Source organism: Orycteropus afer, unplaced genomic scaffold, assembly GCF_000298275.1.
Source record: "Orycteropus afer afer isolate SDZICR_OR568_19922 unplaced genomic scaffold, OryAfe1.0 scaffold00026, whole genome shotgun sequence".
Classification (NCBI taxonomy): Eukaryota; Metazoa; Chordata; class Mammalia; order Tubulidentata; family Orycteropodidae; genus Orycteropus; species Orycteropus afer.
The window spans coordinates 19,058,236-19,078,192 of NW_006921613.1; the positions used below are offsets into that span (position 1 = coordinate 19,058,236).

The 19,957-nt window shown below is 45.8% G+C and overlaps 1 protein-coding gene across 1 annotated transcript in view; it reads left to right on the plus strand.

The window, feature by feature from the left end:
- The window catches only part of PLA2G4E (phospholipase A2 group IVE), a 45,540-nt gene extending 26,958 nt beyond the window's left edge, over positions 1-18,582 (plus strand). Inside the window, exons 11-20 of the mRNA XM_042783685.1 lie at positions 2,313-2,448; positions 6,572-6,708; positions 9,347-9,569; positions 10,856-10,970; positions 11,451-11,588; positions 13,582-13,689; positions 14,289-14,492; positions 15,383-15,549; positions 17,319-17,502; positions 18,362-18,582. Coding sequence (XP_042639619.1) covers positions 2,313-2,448; positions 6,572-6,708; positions 9,347-9,569; positions 10,856-10,970; positions 11,451-11,588; positions 13,582-13,689; positions 14,289-14,492; positions 15,383-15,549; positions 17,319-17,502; positions 18,362-18,582 — 1,633 coding nt within the window. The remainder of the gene's footprint in view (positions 1-2,312; positions 2,449-6,571; positions 6,709-9,346; positions 9,570-10,855; positions 10,971-11,450; positions 11,589-13,581; positions 13,690-14,288; positions 14,493-15,382; positions 15,550-17,318; positions 17,503-18,361) is intronic.
- Positions 18,583-19,957: the final 1,375 nt, after the last annotated feature.

Consider the following 19,957-nt stretch of genomic DNA (forward strand, 5'->3'; position numbering starts at 1 on the left):
TTACCAATATGGATGCCTTTGATTTCCCTTTCTTGCCTTATGGCCCTGGCTAGGACTTCCAGTACAATGTTGAATAGAAGTGCCTTCATTCCTTTTTATGGATGCGTAATATTCCATCATATAGATATATAACATTTTATTTCTCTTTTTCATCATTGATACACATTTGAGTTGTTTCTACTTTTTGACTATACAAATAATGCTGCTATGAACATTTGCATACAGGTTTTTGTGTGGACATACGTTTTTAACTCTCTTGGTATTAGCAAGTGGAATTGCTGGGTCATGTGGTATTACCATGTTTAACTTTTTGAAAAACTACCAGACTGTGTTCAAAGAGGTTGCACCATTTCACATTCCCACCAGCAGTGTATGAGGGTTCCAATTTCTCCACATCCTCACCAACACTTGTTGTTGTCTGTTTTTGTTTTTTATAGCCACCCTCATTGGTGTGAAGGGGAATCTCGTGGTTTTGATTTGTATTTCCCTGATGGCTGATGACATTGAACATCTTTTTTGTGCTTATTGGCCATTGGTATATATTCTCTGGAGGAATGACGATCTAAATCCTTTGCCCACTTTTAAATTTTGTTATTTGTCTCTTTATTATTGAGTTATAAGCATTCTTTGGATGTGTTGGATTTAAGTCCCTACCTAGACATATGCTTTACAAACTTTCACCCATTCTGTGGGTTGTCTTTTCACTTTCTTGATGGGTGTCTTTTGAAGCACAAAAGTTTTTAATTTTAATCAAGTCTAATTTATCTATTTTCCTCTTGTCACTTGTGCTTTTAGTGTCATATACAAGAAGGCTTTGCTCAACCCAAGATCATTGCTTCTATATTTTTTCCTAAGAGTTTTATAGTTTTAGCTCTTATATTTATGCCTATAGGAGCTCTGGTAGCATAGTACCTAAGGCACTTGACTGCTAACCAGAAGGCTAGCAGTTCAAACACACCAGCCACTCCTCGGAAGGAAGGTTGGGCAATGTACTTCCGTAGTGATACCACCTCAGAAACCCAAGGAGGAGTCATTATGAGGCAGGGCCAACTCGATGGCACATAACAAGAACAAGAAGAACATTTATGCCTATGATCAATTTTGAGTTAATTTTTATATACACTGTGAAGTAAGAGTCCAACTTCATGCTCTTGCATGTGTTTATTCAATTGTCCCAGCAGTTTGTTGAAAAGATTATATTTTCCTCCCATTGAATTGTCTTAGCACCCTCGTCAAAAATCAATTGACCATACTTTCACTTATAATTTGATTAGCTAATGGTCCTTGGACAAGTTGTAGAACCTAAATCTCAGTTTTCCTCATCTGTAAATTGGGAATAATAAAAAGAATACTGTACATCATTGGGTTGTTTTAAAGATCCAGTGAGATAACACATGGAAAGTATTCAGTAATCTGTCGGCAATTGGAATACTCAGCAAAAGGTGCTATTATTATTATTATTATTACTATTATTATTATTCATTCCTTGTTGAGGCCAAAGAAAGAGTTATATGCCGCCAGCCTTGTCTGCAGTTCTGTGCTAGCCATGGAAGTAATGTGATGGGAGGAACTCCCAGGCCCACCATTAAAGAGATGTGACCTTGTTCCGAGCCTCAGGTCAGAAGGTGCTCAGGTCTGTTACCTGAAATCTCTGAGAAGCTGGGCCTCGGAGGACGTGAGGCTGCAGGTGGCCAGAGGAAGGATGCTCCCAGTGAAGGCCGCTCTGTGGAGGCTCAAAGATAGGACTGCTCCTGGGAACTCTAATAGCCTGACGAGCCCTTCTAGAAGTAGTGCACAGAGAGATCAGGAATGTGAAGGGTTTTTGTTAACTGCACAAAAACCCAGGGAATGCTTACCAAAGAATGTGAGCTCCACAAGAACAGGAACCTTGTCTCTCTCACTCAGAAGAGCCTCATCCAGAGGAATTGCCCAGGGTACTTTGTTACTTATGTCTGGCCTCCAGCTACCGATGATGCCTAGGGGAAGACTTTCTGGACTTTCCAGATCTTTCTGCGGAGGTAGAGGTTTCAATGAATCATTAATATAATACCAACAGCTCTTTTTGTTGAGTACCAGTTTACAGTGTGCTGGTTATGCCTTGTGGACTTTACATTTATTAGCTCATTCAGTGCTTAAGACACTGCTGGGAGTTAGGCCCATGTTATAGATGAGAAAGCACAGGCCCAGAGTTACAGAGGTGGTTCACTGCAGAGCCAGGCTTCAAGCGCAGATCCAAATGACTCTAAAGCCATGTCTTCTCCATGGAGATGGCCTCCAAAGGTGCCTTCAGCCAGGATCCCTTCTCCCTACAGCCCTGAGGTGCTGGACGTGCGGCTGGGCTACAGCCTGTGCTCGGCAGAGCTAGAGTTCCTAGAGAAGCGGAAGGTGGTTGTGGCTGAGGCGCTGAAGCAGGTGCTGCAGCTGGAGGAGGACCTGCAGGCGGACGAGGTAGGTGCAGAGCTCTGCTGGCCTGGGGTCAGTGCCCACTCTGAGCCGAGCTTGTCCTTCCAACACCACACCCTGCCAGCCACCCAAAGCCCCTTCCCAGCCACAGTGTGGCCTCACCATTGCCTTTCAGGTTTGGCTTCACTGCTGAGGTTCCAGGTACCCAGTGATTCAATTGTGTGTTTGTGGTTCATTTCCCCGCTAGGTATTTTATCCTGTACACACACAGGCTATTCAAATAGCTTCTTTGCTTTTCTGTATATTACAAACATTTCAGAATAATTTAGAAAACATTAGGAAGAAAATAAGACTAAGAATCACTTTAACCCCACTCCCAAGAGATAACCACTGTTAGCAACCACTGGTGAATATTCTTTCTGCCTTTTAAATATGTATGTATATTCACATATATATGGAGCCCTGGTGGTGCAACAGTTAGGTGCTCAGCTACTAACTGAAAGGTTAATGATTTGAACCCACCCAGTGGCTTTGCCAGAGAAAAACCTGTTGATCTGCTCCATAAAGATTACAGCCTAGAAAACCCTAAGAGGCAGTTCTACTCTGTCACATGGAGTCACTGTTGTTGTTGTTAGGTGCCATCAATTCAGCTCCGACTCACAGCGACCCTGTGTACAATAGACCAAAACACTTCCCGGTCCTGCACCGGCCTCACAGTACTTGCCATACCTGAGCCCATCATTGCAGCCACTGGGTCAATCCATCTTGTTGAGGGCCTTCCCCTTTTTCATTGACCCTCCACTTTACAAAGCATGATATCCCACCACTCATCTGTCAGTTTGTTGTATTGTGGTGGCTTGCATGTTGTTGTGAGGCAGAAGGCTATGCCACCTATATGTCAAATACCAGCAGGGTCACCCATGGTGGACAGGTTTCAGAGGAGCTTCCAGACTAAGACAGACTTGGAAAAAGGAAGGGGTCATCCACGTCTCAAAAAATTGGCCAGGGAAAACCTTATGAATAGCAGTGAAACACTGTCTGATATATTACTGGAAAACTTTATGAATAGCCCTGAAATGTTGTCCAATATAGTGCCAGAAGATAAGCCCCACAGGTAGGAAGGCACTCAAAATAAGCTTGGGGAAGAGCTGCCTCCTGAGAGTAGAGCCAACCTTAACGATGTGGATGGAATAAAGCTTTTGGGACCTCCATTTGCTGATGTGGCATGATTCAAAATAGAAAGAAACAGCTGCAAATGTCCATTAATAATTGGAACATGGAATGTACAAAGTATAAATCTAGGAAAATTGGAAATTGTCAAAGATGAAATGGAACACATGAAGATCAATATCCTAGGCATGAGTGAGCTGAAATGGACTGTTTTGGGCCATTTTGAATCAGACAACTGTATGATCTACTATGCCAGGAATGACAAATGAAGAGGAATGGCGTGACATTCATCATTACAAAAAATGTTTCAAGATCTATCCTTAAGTACAGTGCTGTCAGTGATAGAATAATATCCATACACCTACAAGGAAGACCAGTTAGTACTACTATTATTCAGATTTATATGCACCAACCACCAAAGCCAAAGACGAGGAAGTTGAAGACTTTTACCAACTTCTGCAGTCTGAAACTGATCAAACATGCAATCAAGATGTGTTGATTATCACTGGTGATTGGAATGCAAAAGTTGGAAACAAAGAAGAATCACCAGTAGTTGGAAAATATGGCCTTGGTGATAGAAATAATGCTGGAGATCACATGATAGAATTTTTAAAGACCAATGACTTATTCATTGCAAATAACCTTTTTTCAGCAACATCAATGGCAGCTATATATGTGGACTTCACCAGATGGAGTGCACCAGAATCAAATCAACTACATCTGTGGCAAGACGTGATGGAGAAGCTCAATATCTTCAGTTAAAACAAGGTCAGGAGCCGACTGTGGAACAGACCATCAACTGCTCATATGCAAGTTCAAGTTGAAGCTGAAGACAACTAAAAGTCCACAAGAGCCAAAATACGACATTGATTATATCCCTCCTGAATTTGGAGACCATCTAAAGAATAGATTTGATGCATTGAATACCAATGACCAAAAACCAGAGGAATTGTAGGATGACATCAAGAACATCATCCATGAAGAAAACAAAAGGTTATTAAAAAGACAGGAAAGGAAGAAAAGACCAAAATGGATGTCAGAAGAGATTCTGAAACTTGCCCTTGAATGGAGAGTAGCTAAAGCAAATGGAAGAATCAACAAGATAAAAGAGTTGAACAGAAGATTTCAAAGAGCAGCTTGAAAAGGCAAAGTCAATTATCATAATGAAATGTGCAAGGACCTGGAGTTAGAAAACCAAAAGGGAAGAACAGGCTCTGCATTTCTCAAGCTAAAAGAATGAAAGAAAAAATTCAAGCTTTAAGTTGCAATGTTGAAAGATTCTATGGGCAAAATTTTGAATGATGCAGGAAACATCAAAAGAAGATGGATGGAATACAGAGTCACTGTACCAAAAAGAATTGTTAAATATCTTGGAGTCACTATGAGTAGCAAATAGACTCAACAGCACCCAACAACAACGAAGGATATGTTTATATCCATATTACAAGTTCAATTTTGTAGCCTGATATTTTCATTTAATAGTACAATTCATTTGTTGCTTTAATAACTATGCATCCATGGTGTCTTGTACCCATTGTAGTAGAGACGAATCGTAGTTATTTAGGGTGGCCCCTAGTTGTTTCTAATATTTTAGTATTATTTAAATATTATTATTTTAACTAATAAAAGAAGGAAGGAAGAGAGGGAGAACTAAAAGTGTGGAAGAGGGAGGGAGGGAAAGAGAGAGGACAGGAGATCAAGGAAGAGACCCAGTTGCTCCTCTGTGTCCACTAACAGATCCTAAGGTGATTAATGATGTCCTACTTACTCAGAGACAAGATGGCCTCCTCTCCTCAACCAGGAAAACATTTTAAGTTCTACCACCTCCCACACCCTACATCCTAACCCAAAAGCCTTAGGCCCTTTATTCTCTCTTCTTCCAAATATGCACATAAAACACAACCCCAGAAAAAACAGCAGCAGGAAGCTGGAGGAAGAACTTCCACTCCCAGGTCCAGTCCTTTCCTCCTACATTGTGAACAGACAATGATAGCTTTGTTATAGCCCTCTGTTACCTCCCTAGTAGAGACTAAGGCCCACATACCCTGGGTAGCAGGTCAGCTTTCCATGTGCCCCTTTCTGAGACCAACCACAGGTGGAAATGGAGACCTCCTGCCCAAAGGAGGGCTTGTGATTGGGCTTCATCTGACAGAGGGCCTTACAATGCCCACCAGTGAAACAGAGTAAGTCTTTGCAAAAAGCCCTATCTTCTGTCTCCTATAATTATCTTAAATCTGTGTCAGCCTACAGGTGACAACTCTGCTCCTTCCCTCATCAAAAATTCATTTACTCCCGCCCTTACAAATCTGGTATATATTGAGCACCACCATATCTAGGCCTGGGCCTGATATCTTAACAACAAATCCATCTGCATGGGATCTGCTTTGCCACTACTGAGGATTCACACATTAGATGAGTATGTGTGAGCAACTTTCCATCTGTCTTAACCTTTGTCCCATCATCTATTAACTGGGGGTCTGGATTAATAGTGCTAAGAACTCTTCCAGCTGTAATGTTCTGTGACTTGCCAAACCCTGTGTCAGACTTTACTAAGCCTCTGGGTGGTGCAAATACTTTGCACTCAACTACTAGCCCAAAGGTTGATGGTTTGAATTCACCCAGGAGTGCCATGGAAGAAAGTCCTGACAATCTGCTTCTATAATGATTATAGCCTAGAAAACTCTATGGAGCAGTTCTACTCTGTAACATATGAGGTCGCCATGAGTCAGTCTACTCGACAGCAACCGTTAGATATTTTTGGTTTGTGTGAGGCTTCAGAGTATCTTTGCTAAAATCAACCACTGGTTTGGAGTGAAGACTGATCCAAAACCCACCAGGAGACCCACTGCTCTGCCAGAGGCAAGACTGTTTTCAGTCTTTCATGTCCGACTCTTTGCTCCCTGTTGCCTCCATTCCTTCTAACTGCTGTCTGTCATTCCAAGTCTTCCACCACACCCTCTGGAGCCCTTTCTAACAGTCTGTTTCTGTGTGCCCCCAGGTACCGCTGATAGCCATCATGGCCACTGGGGGAGGGACAAGATCCATGACATCCATGTACGGCCACCTGCTTGCGCTGCAGAAGCTGAACATCCTGAACTGTGCCAGCTACATCACTGGCCTGTCAGGGGCCACCTGGTAAGGAGCCGGAAGCCATCTTCTGGTGGAGCTCAGAGAAAACAACAAACAAGCTAGCCTGGGTCTCTGGTGAAGGCCCCTTCTTCCTCCCACACACAGGTTAGAGTGAATTAGTCCGGGCAGTCCAGCCACTGACCTTGGGCCTGTGGCTTAACTGCTCTGAGGATGTTTGGACATTTCTAAAGTGAGACTAACAATAGCATTTACCTCATGAGGTAGTTGTGAGAGGCTCACTCAGTGCTGGGTTGGATCCACTATGCAAGGTGGTCATTACAACATTACTGGAGCTGTGGCAGCAATCCAGGAGCATGGTAGCTAGCTATGAGTGGACCTCTGGTGCCACGGACCCCATCCTGCAGCCACCCACTCTTGGGGTTGTGCCAAGTCCCCCAGGCTGGGTGGAGCTCACCCAGCAGCTGCTCCAGCTGCCCACACCCCAGCCCCATCATCCTTCCTCTGCCTACTCTCTCTGTCCTGCCAAGATTCTTAGGCCTGCCTGCAAGGGAAGGGACAGGCCTAGCTGCCAGGGACCCACCTCCTCACAGTGCCTAGGGCCCTCAACACCAGTATGGTAGGGATCCGTGAAAATAATTTATTTTAAAATCAGAAGAAAAAAAGAAATCTCTAGGTTGAAGAAAAACTTTGTAAATTATATTTTATTTGATGAAAATGGTTTAATGAATCCCAAAAAACAAACCAAACTCACTGCCATCGAGTCAATCCTAACTCATAGCAACCCCCTTTGGGTTTCCAAGGTTGTAAATCTCTACAGAAGGAGATTACCCAGTCTTTCTTCCATGGAGTGGCTGGTGGGTTTGAACTGCCAGCTTTCTGGTTAGCAGCCAAATGCCTTAAGCACTATGCCACCACAGCAATATATTTGTCTTTATATCAACACAATAATAAAACTTTTTTTGTTAATGGAGAAAGGTGCACATGAAAGCAAAGTGCCAAGAGCCTATGAAAGTCATAATGTGGCCCTGGTCCAGAAAGGCTGTGCCCTCAGAACCACCAAGTCCTCTCAGTCATGATTGAGTATTACTCAGTCCATGGCTAATGGGCCTTTGAGCTCTCCAGGTCCCACACTGTGCCCTTCATGCATCTCAGGACTCCTGGGTAACTCTCATTTGAGTAAGTGGATGGGAATTCACACCCTAGGTAACCCAAGGCTCCTGATAGCACACCCAGCTGTCAAAGGGTGGGGGCCTTCAGCCCAGGTAGGACAGAAGGAATGGCTGATAGTTATCAAGCACTGACTCTACACCAAACCCTGTGGTGACTGCTTTCTAAGGATGCTCATTCTTCCTCACAACAACCCTATGAAGACAGTGTTATGTTTATATTTGTTTCAGGGCAGAAGAAGCAAAGGCACAGAGAAGCAAAATAATTTGCCCAGAGTCACAGTGCTGATAAGTGGTAGATCTGGGATTTGAACACAGGCCATTCAAGTCCAGTGCCTAAAACCTCCACATTATACAGATGCCTGTGGGTGGGTAGTAGGTTAGGGATAACCTGCCTCTATCAGGGTCATCTGCATCCTCCTGGCCTACTGCCGGGCCAGGTAGGAGATGGAGAGTGACTGGGGGCTGGTCAGGGTGAAGGTGGGGGAGGGAGGAGTGTCTCCTGGTCTGAGGAAAGCCTTGGGAAGTATTCTTGTAGAAACAACTATTTTTAATAGCTTTTGGAGACTTTAAAAAGTAATGATGTGAACTTTATAAGAGCAGGGTGTTTTCTCTTGAAGAAATCTCTAGACTGTCCAACCCCAACCTTTACCAACCAGAAATAAGTTCTATGAAGGAAGAGGCCATTCAGACAAATAGGCATCCACAGACAAGTTATACTGGGTAGGGGGTGGGGTTGGGAATGGGGGGAGGACAGAGTTCTCAAGCACAGGGCCCCTTCTCTGCCCTGACATAAATGGAACAAAACCAAATCCAGGCAAAGAGGTAAACAGAGGCAAACACCCAGGGTGGGACCCTCCATCTCACTTTTTCCCACTGGCCACATATAAGTTAAGAAGACAAAAGGAAAGTAAATCTTTAACTAGCATCCATATTTATGGGAATTGGTGTGGAAAAGTAGAAAGAGTCCAGGATTTGGAATCAGGAATCCTGATTTGGATTATGTGAGGCTGGGTTCAAATGTTGGCTCTACCTCCTCCCCTCCACGACACAACACTTACCTCGTGCCAGGCACTATTCTAACCACTTTATATTACATTAACTCATTTAATCTTACAACAACGCTATGAAGTAGGTACTATTATCATCGTTCTCCCCATTCCACAAACATGGAAACTGGGATGAAGAGAGGTTAAGTAACTTGCCCAAGATCACACAGCTAGTGAGTGGCAGAGCTTGGTTTTGAACCTGGGAAGATCTGAGTCCAGAATCCTCACTCTTAACCAATATGCTGTACCTGGCACATGGTAGGCATTCAAGACATTGTAGCTATTGTGATTATGAGTCATAATGTTCACCCCTCACCTACCAGTCCTCCACTTCACCCTCTTTCCTCCTAGCTCCTCTCCTAAAAGGTTAGGGCTTCCACTGACCTGCCCACCTTCTCTCCTGCCAGGGTCCACGTTGATTGGACCAGATCTGGGTTAGCACTATGATCTGTGCCTGTCTCTCTCCAGGACCATGGCTACCTTATACCAAGACCCTGACTGGTCCTCCAAAAACCTGGAGCTTGCCATCTTTGAGGCCCGGAGGCATGCGGTCAAGGACAAGATGCCAGCTCTGTTCCCAGACCAACTCTGTAAATATAAGGAAGAACTCCAGCAGCGTAGCCAGGAAGGCTATAAAGTCACCTTTACCGACTTCTGGGGTCTGCTGATCGAGGCCTGTCTGGGGGACAAGGTAGGCGCTCGGCTTCATCGGGGGATCTGGACTTAAATTGCAGCAGAAAGGAAGTAGATTAGATCTGCAGATGGATGGATCCTCAGGCTGTAGGAACCAAGAACTGTAGGTGCCCAAGTGCATGACAGGGGAAGAGGAGGGGATTGTTTCCATGAACTTTTTAGAGCATGACTAAGATCCTCATGTTGGGGATGGCTTAGGTGCAACCCTTCATGGAAGAAGCATGTCCTCTGAGAAGCAGATGCCAAGATGGTTTAAAACATGTCAGAATTCTATTAGAGAAAATACCTGTGAGAGAAAATGAGGTGGAATCTGGTGGAGCTTAGAGAGCCATTAGACCAAGCAAGATGCAAATGTGATCCCAAGAGGCCTCTGCTTTTCCACTCTGGCCAAGGCAGCAGCCTCTCTCCCTCAAGACTCCTGGGTAGTAAATATGAGTCTTCCCAAATTGCTCTTTGTGGAGTCTGCAATTTCCTCCACTTTCAGCACCATCAGCTCCATGTTGCCCAGACTTCTGGACCCAGTTATGACAGGCACCCTGTTTTTGTTTCAAAAGAAGCCCAAGAGTGGTTTGGCCCCCACACGTGTTTATTATCCTTCACAGTTCCCATGGCCTCACACCCTTGAGTAACCATGGGCAGTGAGCTGGCAGGCAGCTCTTTGGCTAGGGGTCAGGGCCTGGGTCTCTGAAACCTCAGTTCTGCCTTATCTGCACCAGCTACTTTGCTTTATGGGTATCCTGTGGCCCAGACTGAGCCGTAGGGCTCCCTACTCTGACTACGCAGTTCAGCTCTTCAGGACATGCAATTAGAGGGGCCTCGGCTGCCATCTAACGCTCTGGTTTCCATGCCATTTGTTAAAAAAGAAAGAAACTTTTCCTGAGTTTTATGAGGGAGCTCAACATGCCAAGCAGATAGAAATGGAGCTGATCCAGTTTGAGTGGGTAGAAGATATGGAGGATGAAGAGGCTGAGTGATGGCCTCTCCCACCACAATCTCTTCATAACCCTCACCCCTAAGATCCCAAGGAAACACTGAGGAATAGAATCTATAGCCAGGGGACCAAGGCTGTGTATGTGGGTGGTGGATAGCCCAGCAATTTATTCTATGGGTACATTTTAAGAGTTGATAAAGCCAGGGCTTACAGAGCACTGAGTGGGCTCAGAGGCCAGAATGCAGCTACAGAGGTCCAGATCATTCCCTTACCCTAAGCTACTACCCCCCACACACACACACACCCCAACTGCTTGTCTGCTTCTTCCCCTTAACCAGTTCCTTTCCCCACAGAAAAATGAATGCAAACTGTCAGAGCAGCGAGCTGCTCTGTGCCGAGGCCAGAATCCCCTGCCCATCTACCTCACCATCAATGTCAAGGATGATGTAAGCAACAAGGATTTCAGAGGTAACACTGGTGGCTAATGACTGATGAGGTGGGGGTCCCTTCTCAGTAGGTGAAGGCACACAGCACCTCTGGATCTCCCCATCCCCACGCACCTTTACCAACCTCCACATCACAAGGCAGTGCCCACAGCTGAAGAATGGAGCAGGGTGGAGTCCAGGAGCTTCCCTGAGCATGCATTTCCTCATGCATGGGCTGGGGAAAATAAAGATTGTGAAGGGAAGGCGTCCTAGATATTTTTCAAGCTGTCCAAAGGGAAGGAGAACTCTAGAGGTCTGCCCTGCTTCAAGGTCAGCTTTGGTCCCCATTTACTGGTCTTTGAGGAGCAAACGAGCCATGCAAAGCTGACAGTGCTCCTGTGTTCCCTGGGGGGAACTGCAGCTCCTCTGTCCCAGGCTTTCTAAGGCTGCAAAGAGGAAGGGTTCTGTTCCAGCATGGCACCTTGGACTAGACAGACACCCTCATCTGTTACTTTGTGGACAGAGTGGTGCGAGTTCTCCCCCTATGAGGTGGGCCTGCAGAAGTATGGGGCCTCCATCCCTGCTGAGCTCTTTGGCTCTGAATTCTTCATGGGACGGCTGATGAAGAGGATTCCGGAGTCACAAATGTGCTACATGCTAGGTGATTACAGACTGGGGGACTCCCCAGGGCATCCTACCTCATCCCCCTTTGAGTTAGAGGACTAGCAACGAGGCACATTTTTTCCCACAGGATCTTGTCTCAGGTGCAGGAGCTGGTTTGGTTTAGCCCTTGGGCATGGAACACTCTAGCTTTTGCCAATATCAACTCATCCCAGGAGAAGCTCCTGAACCTAGCCCTAGGCAGGCCTCCAGGACTGCCCCAGTCTTCCTTCATCCCTTTGGGTCCAGAAGGACTTAAAAGAGGCCCAAAGTCATTGGGAAACAGAAGGGACTTTCCCAACATCCTGGTCTCCAGTGGTCAACCTGGGGTCCACTCAGTAATGGAAGCTTCTGCAAATCCCACCTCCGCCCACCTGTGGCTCCAGGCAGCAGCTTACCTATATAGGAGCTCTGATAGCATAGTGACTAAAGAACTTGACTGCTAACCAGAAGGCTGGCAGTTCAAACCCACCAGCTACTCCTCAGAAGGAAGGTTGGGCAATCCTACTTCAGTAGTGATACTGCCTCAGAAACCCAAGGAGGGGTCGCTATGAGTCAGGGCCAACTCGATGGCACATAACAACAACAACCCAGCCCCTGGGATCCAAAGGGGGCCAAAAGGAACTACCGGGAGAAAGGCAGAATCGCTGGTAAACCATCCCCCGCTTCCTGTCCCATACTCCCTGATCCTCAGAAGCTTCATCCCCTAAGTGCAGGATGACTCAGCATGTGGTTCAAAGGTTTATAGTTAGGCTTGAACCCTGGCTCCTCATTTATTGGCTGTGTGAGGTTGGCTAAACCTCAGACTAATCTCTCTGAGCCCCACTTTTCTCATCTATAAATTGAGCTTAAAAGTAAACTATCTTGTAGAAAATCAAACAAGTCAATGTATGTGAAAGCTCTCATATGACTATTGTTAGTAATGTGTTACATTTTAAAATCATGATGAGAAAGGGCTGATCTGTTGAGTGCTCACCATGCATATTGCCTTATGCAAGCAGTGGAGTCTAAACTTGAACTCCTAGTCCACATTAAGTCTCTGCTGGGGCTGTGCCTTATACATCTTCATACCCTCTCCCAGCATTGAAGGGAAGGAGGTGAAACCCTAAGGGCCAAAGGTCAGCAGTCATCTGTGTGGAATGGATGCTGGCTGCATCATGAGGAGAGGGAAGGGAGTGGTATCTCTTACCGTCTGAGCAGCCTGACTTGAAGGGGAATGTAAAAATGCCCTGATGTAGTCATCTGACCTCATACTTCTCGAGGGGGAGAAGAACCAACATCAGCATCAGCTATCTCTCTCTCTCTCTGCCACCTGGGTCTGGGAGGTTCTCAGAACAGGGATTCTGGGTTCAAAAGATGTGTTCCACTCCTGGCTCTTCTTTCTTTGTGGTAGTTAGGTCCCTCCTTTTTGTTAGCTTCTCTCCTTCTATCTCTTCTAAGATAAAAGGTTACTGAAGGAATGGTGGTGACTTGAGTAGAGTGGTGACTTGAGTGCATCCCACCCTAATCCTGCCTCATTAACTTACAAACATAACCTAGTCTTCATTAACATAACCTAATCTTGCTTCAGAGACACATACCAAAACCAAACTCACTGCGTCGAGTCAGAGCCAACTCATAGAGACCCCTCCTTTGGTTTCTGAGGCGGTATCACTACGGAAGTAGATTGCCCACCCTTCCTTCCGAAAAATAACACAGAGAGGTCAGGATTTACAACACAAAAAATGGAGGACAATCACACAATACTGGGGATCATGGCCTAGCCAAATTGACACATAACCCCAACCATCACAGGTTCCATACACCTTATTTGTATGGCCTCACACAGTCATTGTGTGCGAGTCACAAACACGATGGCTACAAGGGCTATATTAAGTAATTCACAGCACCTCAAGGAATCAAGACCAAGGCAGAACCAGTCAGTATGCAGATGGGGCTGAGACTCCTAGAAAACCCCTGCTTTAAGCTACACACCCCTGGTCTTCGCTCCCTAGGTTTGTGGAGCAGTATCTTCTCCCTGAACATGCTGGATGCCTGGAATCTGTCCCACAACTCGGAAGAGTTTTTCCACAGGTGGACGAGGGAAAGAGTACATGATATTGGTGGGTGACCCCCTGGCTAACCCCCTACAGTTGGTGATGGGAAAGGGGGAGGATCATGAACTGGGGACTAGTCCAAATTGCCATGTGTTTCAATACACACCTTGTGGCCCACAGAGATGGGAAGACAGGTGGGGCTAGAGTGTCTTACCTGCCTGGAAGGGAGTGATTGTAGGTACAGTCACCTGTGCCAGGGCTAAGCAGCAAGCCTGTGGGGCCAACTCTGGTCTGATGGGGGAAGTATGGAGCCAATATGAAATAGAGATGACAGAGATGGCAGGATCCCCAGAAGAGGTAAGGAGGATGGAAATTGATGAGAACAGTAGAAGATCTCTCTTCTAGATGCTCCATCTTCCCTGGGGCCTGTCCTTGCCTACTTCCTTCCCACCCCCTCTGAACTCCCTTGCTCTGTGTCTCTCTCTGTTTTGGGTCCTCCTGCCTCCAAGGCTAGGATCTTGAGAGCCCAACAGAAAAAGTGTGAACTAAACACAACTGGGATGTCCTTCCTCTCTACCACCAGGAAAGCCAGCCAGTGCATTATCTGGACAATCTGGGGACCCCAACTCTTGTGACTTGCCCTTCAACCCTTCTCTTCCCTGCAGAAGATGAGCCACTCCTGCCTGAAATCCCCAAATGTGATGCCAATATCCTGGAGACCACGGTCGTGATCCCAGGGTCATGGCTGTCCAATACTTTCCGTGACATTCTCACCTATCGGCCCTTTGTGTCTGAATTCAACAACTTCCTAAGGGGACTGCAGTTGCACACCAACTACCTCCAGAATGGCGAGTTCTCCAAGTGGAAAGGTAACCCTGGCCGGGGCTTCTCCTTGAGATCTACCTCTGTTTGGAGGAGGGAAATGTCAGATGTCAAGGCTGCTACAGAGAAAAGACTATAACTTCTCAGACCATGTTAATGCAGTCAGGTGACAGACTCCAGACTCCCTACAGTGTATTCCATATTTGGTAGTATTTAAACAGGGCATGGGTCTAGCGTTAGGAAGCAGTGTGGGTGTTTAATTAATTGAGTCTATACAATAGCTCTGAGAGGTAGATAGGGCAAGGATGGTTCCATATTACAGATGGCAAAATTTCAAGAGCAGCCTGTCCATAGACTTAATGTGTATGGTGCCCCCTGAAGTTGGGAAGGGATGCTCAAGCTCAAGAACCCCCAAGGGGTAAGTAGCAGAACCAGGCCTTAAACCATGGTCTTACAGCTTCTATTCAGTGCCTCCTCCCCACCCCACTAAGGTTCTGAGGTCAATTTTCCCCCATTCTTTGATATTTTATTGGCCACAGCCTACAAATGGATGCTTTAGCCTGGCCTAAAAGTCCTTGACCTCACTGTCTGGGGAAGATATTTGTGCCCTGGTTTACACTAATTTATAGGATGGTCTTAAAACTTAAACTCTGCAAACTCTGTGGCTGGTTATAGTAGGTTTTCTGTGCATATTCCATACAAAACTTGCTAAAGCCCCAAGAAAATGTTCTTCATCACTTCATCTAGAGGGGGTTCTGGGATTTCCAGGGGTGTCTTGGGCAGAAGGAAGCAGACTAGAGACCCAGGCTGAGGTGAAAGAGCTCCAGGTAGGGTACTCCATCCCTACCAAGGGACTCTGACTACTCACTAAGAGGAGGGCGCTGCGATATGTAACATCCCGTGGTTCATGTTGGCAACTGGAAGGCTTGGCTTTCAGACACAGTGCTTGATAGCTTCCCAAACCAGCTGACGGAGGCAGCGAACCACTTATGCCTGCTGGACACCGCATTCTTTGTCAACTCCAGCTACCCACCTCTCCTTCGGCCAGAGAGGAAAGCCGACCTCATCATCCACCTCAATTACTGTGCTGGGTCTCAAACAAAGGCAAGTGCAGCAAAAATAGGCTTTGCCCTGAGCTGGAGTGTGTAGCCACAAGGCCACCTGTGAAACAGGGGAGGGCGGGTGGATGTGTACTTCCACAGACTCCAAGGCCGAGCATCAGAAAATCTCCAGCACCGGGCTCCTTTGCATGACGTGAGATGAGAGCATCCAGACTTCAGGCTGGCTCTCACATACAGTGGAGCCTAGGGTTTATGTAAACTCAATTAGTGATCCAATTATATTCTTGCAGTTAACCTTTTGCCATATTTAGCAATTCTTCAAAAAACTGCAAAACAGAAAAGGTCTAAAAAATAATCTTAATAGAACCCAGTAAATTTTAAAGCTTTATACCACTTCAAGAGTATATAATATCCTATTGTTTAACTACATTTTATTGAAATATAATTTATGTATAATTTTGTTGTTGTTGTTGTGTGCCCTCAAGTCGGACCCAACTCATAGTGACCCTTCCTTGGGTTTCCGAGGCGGTATCACTACAGAAGTAGATTGCCCAACCTTCCTTCCAAGGAGTGGCTGGTGGGTTTGAACAGCCAGCCTTCTGGTTAGTAGTCAAGTGCCTTAGGCACTACGCTATCAGAGCTCCCTCATGTACGGTGAAATGCACAAAACTAAAGTGACATGGGTCAATGCATTTTTTTTTTCAACGTTCCCCTCCCATCCCTAGTAACCAACAAAGAAAGTTTCCTTCCACATATAAACCTTTCCTTGATAATGTCCTATTTAAAAAAAAAAAAAAAATTCCCATACACATGCCCAGGGAATGTAATTGCACTAACGGATCAAGGCCAGAGGTTTTTATTTATTTTTACTCACTTTTGAAAATTCTAGTCTTTCTTAAGGGAAAGAAATTATGTTTTGATCCAGTTTTAAATAGTTCTATCCTGAAGCCCAGGAAAGGGGTGTGTGTAGGTAGACATATGATAAGGATGACCGTAACAATGATAATGACTTAAGTTTGTAAGTGATAATGACCTAGCACAATGTCCAACACCATCATCTCATTTGATCCCTCCAAACCAAAAAACCAAACTCACTGCCATCAAGTTGGATCCAACTCACAGTCACCACTCCTTGGGTTTCCGAGGGGGTATCACTACAGAAGTAGATTGCCAGTCTTCCTTCCAAGGAGTGGCTGGTGGGTTTGAACCACCAGCCTTCTGGTTAGCAGTCAAATGCCTTAGGCACTACACCACCAGAGCTGCTCATTTGATCTTTACACCAGCTCTTTGAGGTAAACAGCACAACTGCTATGACCCTACGTTATATAGATGAGAAAACTGTAGCATGGAGAGGGTAAGTGTCTGGCAGAAGGTCATGCATCTAGTGAGTAGTGGTACAGGGTCAGAACCAAGAGACTTCTGACACTCTCAGTCCAGTGCTTTCTGTTGTACTAATCTATAAAGATGCCCCTTCAATGTCCTTTCCAGCCCTATAACATTTCAAAGTCCATGCATGTCTTAAAGGAGCAGCCAAACATGTACATGGCCCACCTCTGGCCACTCTCCCAGCCTACTGTCCATGTCTACCCAGGTCTGTGTTTGAGGAAACATTATGGAAAGGGCTTATGTAAGTTTTGTTTGGGAAAGGAGCTTGAAGAAAGACCTGCACCAGCCCATTACCTAAAGTCCTTTGTCCTGACCTGGCTTTATTTTAAAAATATCACAAATAGGCAAAATGACTGGGGAGCTGAGCTGTTAGTTGGAGAAATCAGGAATCCTGATACTCAACCATGTCCTACTGTGATATTCTAGCCCATGAAACAAACCTGTGAGTACTGTACCGCACAGAACATCCCCTTCCCTAAATACGACCTGCAAGATGAAGAGGAAGATCTCAAGGAATGTTACCTGATGGAGAACCCCCAGGAACCTGATGCTCCCATCGTGGTTTTCTTCCCGCTCATCGACGACACCTTCCAAAAGTACAAGGCCCCAGGTAAGCCACCTCTACCCTGGGTTCCCAGGAGCTCTGGTAGCATAGTGCCTAAGGCACGTGACTGCTAACCAGAAGGCTGGTGGTGCAAACCCACCAGCCACTCCTCGGGAGGAAGGTTAAGCAGTCTACTTCAGTAGGGATTGTTGTTATGTGCCGTTGAGTCGGACCTGACTCATAGCAACCCCTCCTTGGGTTTCTGAGGCAGTATCACTACGGAAGTAGATTGCCCCATCTTCCTTCCGAGGAGTGGCTGGTGGGTTTGAACCGCCAGCCTTCTGGTTAGCAGTCAAATGCCTTAGGCACTACACTACCAGAGCTCCCTCAGTAGGGATACCGCCTCAGAAACCCAAGGAGGTGTCGCTATGAGTCGGGTCTGACTTGACGGCACATAACAACAACAACAACAACAACAACCCTGGGTTCCCAGAAGCTGCTGACCTTGAAATAAGAGAGCCTGTCTTTAGACTTGTAAAGGCTTCCAGTAGCCTGCCTTCTGACAGCCTGCCTTAGCGCCAGTCCTAGCCAGCCTTGGTGTTGGCGAGCAGGAAGACTGCCCTCGTGTGGTGGCAAACCGTACCCTACCCTTTTATTTATTCAACATTTATTGGCATCCAGCTATTCCCAGGGGCTGTGTTTGGTGCTGAGGTAATCCCAAAGAGCATAAGATGTGTCCCTGTCCTGAGGAACTTGGAGGTGTCTGTGCATGTGTGAGTGTCTGTGAGTGAATGTGCACGTGTGTGCATGTTTACATGTCAGTGTGTGTGTCTGTGTGCACACGGTGGGCCAATGAGATCCAAAAACAGGTCATTATAACCTAATGTAGCCGGGATCTATAACAAGTTCCTCTGCCACCTCCCAGGTGTGGAGCGGAGCCCTGAAGAGCTGGAGCAGGGCCAGGTTGACATTTATGGCCCCAAAACTCCCTATGCCACCAAGGAGTTGACATACACAGAGGCTGCCTTTGACAAGCTGGTGAAGCTCTCTGAGTACAACATCCTGAATAACAAGGACAAGCTCCTTCAGGCCTTGCGACTGGCAGTGGAGAAGAAGAAACAACTGAAGAGTCAATGTCCCTCTTAAGCTCAGGGGAGCCTAAGTGTTCCCAAGTCTGCTTATGTTGTCAGAATCGAACCCATCAGGGCTGAGCAGCTTGCAGCCTGTCTGCTCTCTGGCAAAGGGTGAAGACAGGCTGGCCTGGGTTTTCTATCAAAAAATTAAAATTTAAAATAAAATTTTGAGGGAGACAGAGAGAAAAAAACAAAGGAAAGAACAAGGAAATGTATTGGGATTTTGTACCCAGTGGAGATTTTTTTTTTTAAAGCCTTCCCTGCAGGGAAGGGAGTCTGATAACCTTAGCCTCCTACAAATACCTAAGGTGTGGGGAGTTCAATCCTGGTCTGAGAAAGAGGCTGGTTCTCCAGAAACCTCAGGCTGGCATATAAGGCCCCCGTGGCCCTCCTCCATCTTCTTGTTCTCTGCCTCCTGTTGTGGAGGGTCTGGAGGGATGCAGTAGAGGACCTGAGAAGCACTCTGGATTTCCCTGGGAAAAAAAAAATTTTTTTTAATTTAAGGAGATTGCATATTTGTGATTTTTATAGGCAATTACATTTTGTGATTTTTTTTTATTTTTTTATGAATCAAGTTATTAATAGAACGTGTGATGCTAGAAAATTGAGATGGAACTCAAGTGATATCTCAGCCTCTTCAACAACAAAGCCAAACAGGTAACCCAGTCTCAGTGGTATCCCTCTAGCTACTCATCCAGTACTGCTGGTCCACCAGGCTAGATGCCAGTTCTAAATATCCAGACTCATTTGAATGCCCAGGTCTGCAGCTCAGGTTCACCAAATGAGCGTCTGGGATGTGAGTAAATGGAATGTGGCCACTTACCCACCAGGGTGTGGTGGGCAAAGCCGCCAGGGCCACCTTCCAAGAGATCAATGTTCACTGACAAAGCTGCTCCAGGAGCACTCCTCAGTTCTCTTACTCCTCTACCTCTCTGTTTTCCAGATGAGATTATTTATTTTAAAATGCTATTCCTCTTATTTATCAGGTAGACACAGTGGCAAGTATGCCTGCCCTAACTCTTGGAGAGTTACCCAGATAGAATGATCAACCCATGAAGGACTAGGTTAACCACCTGAGAAAGATGGCTCTTTGGAAATGATTTCCAAATGAATGGCTGGGAAAGACCTGGGATCAGGGCTTCAAACCAGTTCAAACTGATTCAATCATGGCCAATGAAGCAAAATCTGAACTGACCCAAATTTTTTAAATTTAGGTGAAGATAACTCAAATGGGGAAAACTGTGTCAAAGCCCTGGAATGGGAGACTCAGATAATGCATAGTGAGTCCTTTCAGGAGCCTGCTGTGGGAGATTAGATTATTGCCAGGTCTGTGGCATGACATACATTCAAAGCCATGTGATTGGCCAACATCTTTGATATGGGCACTG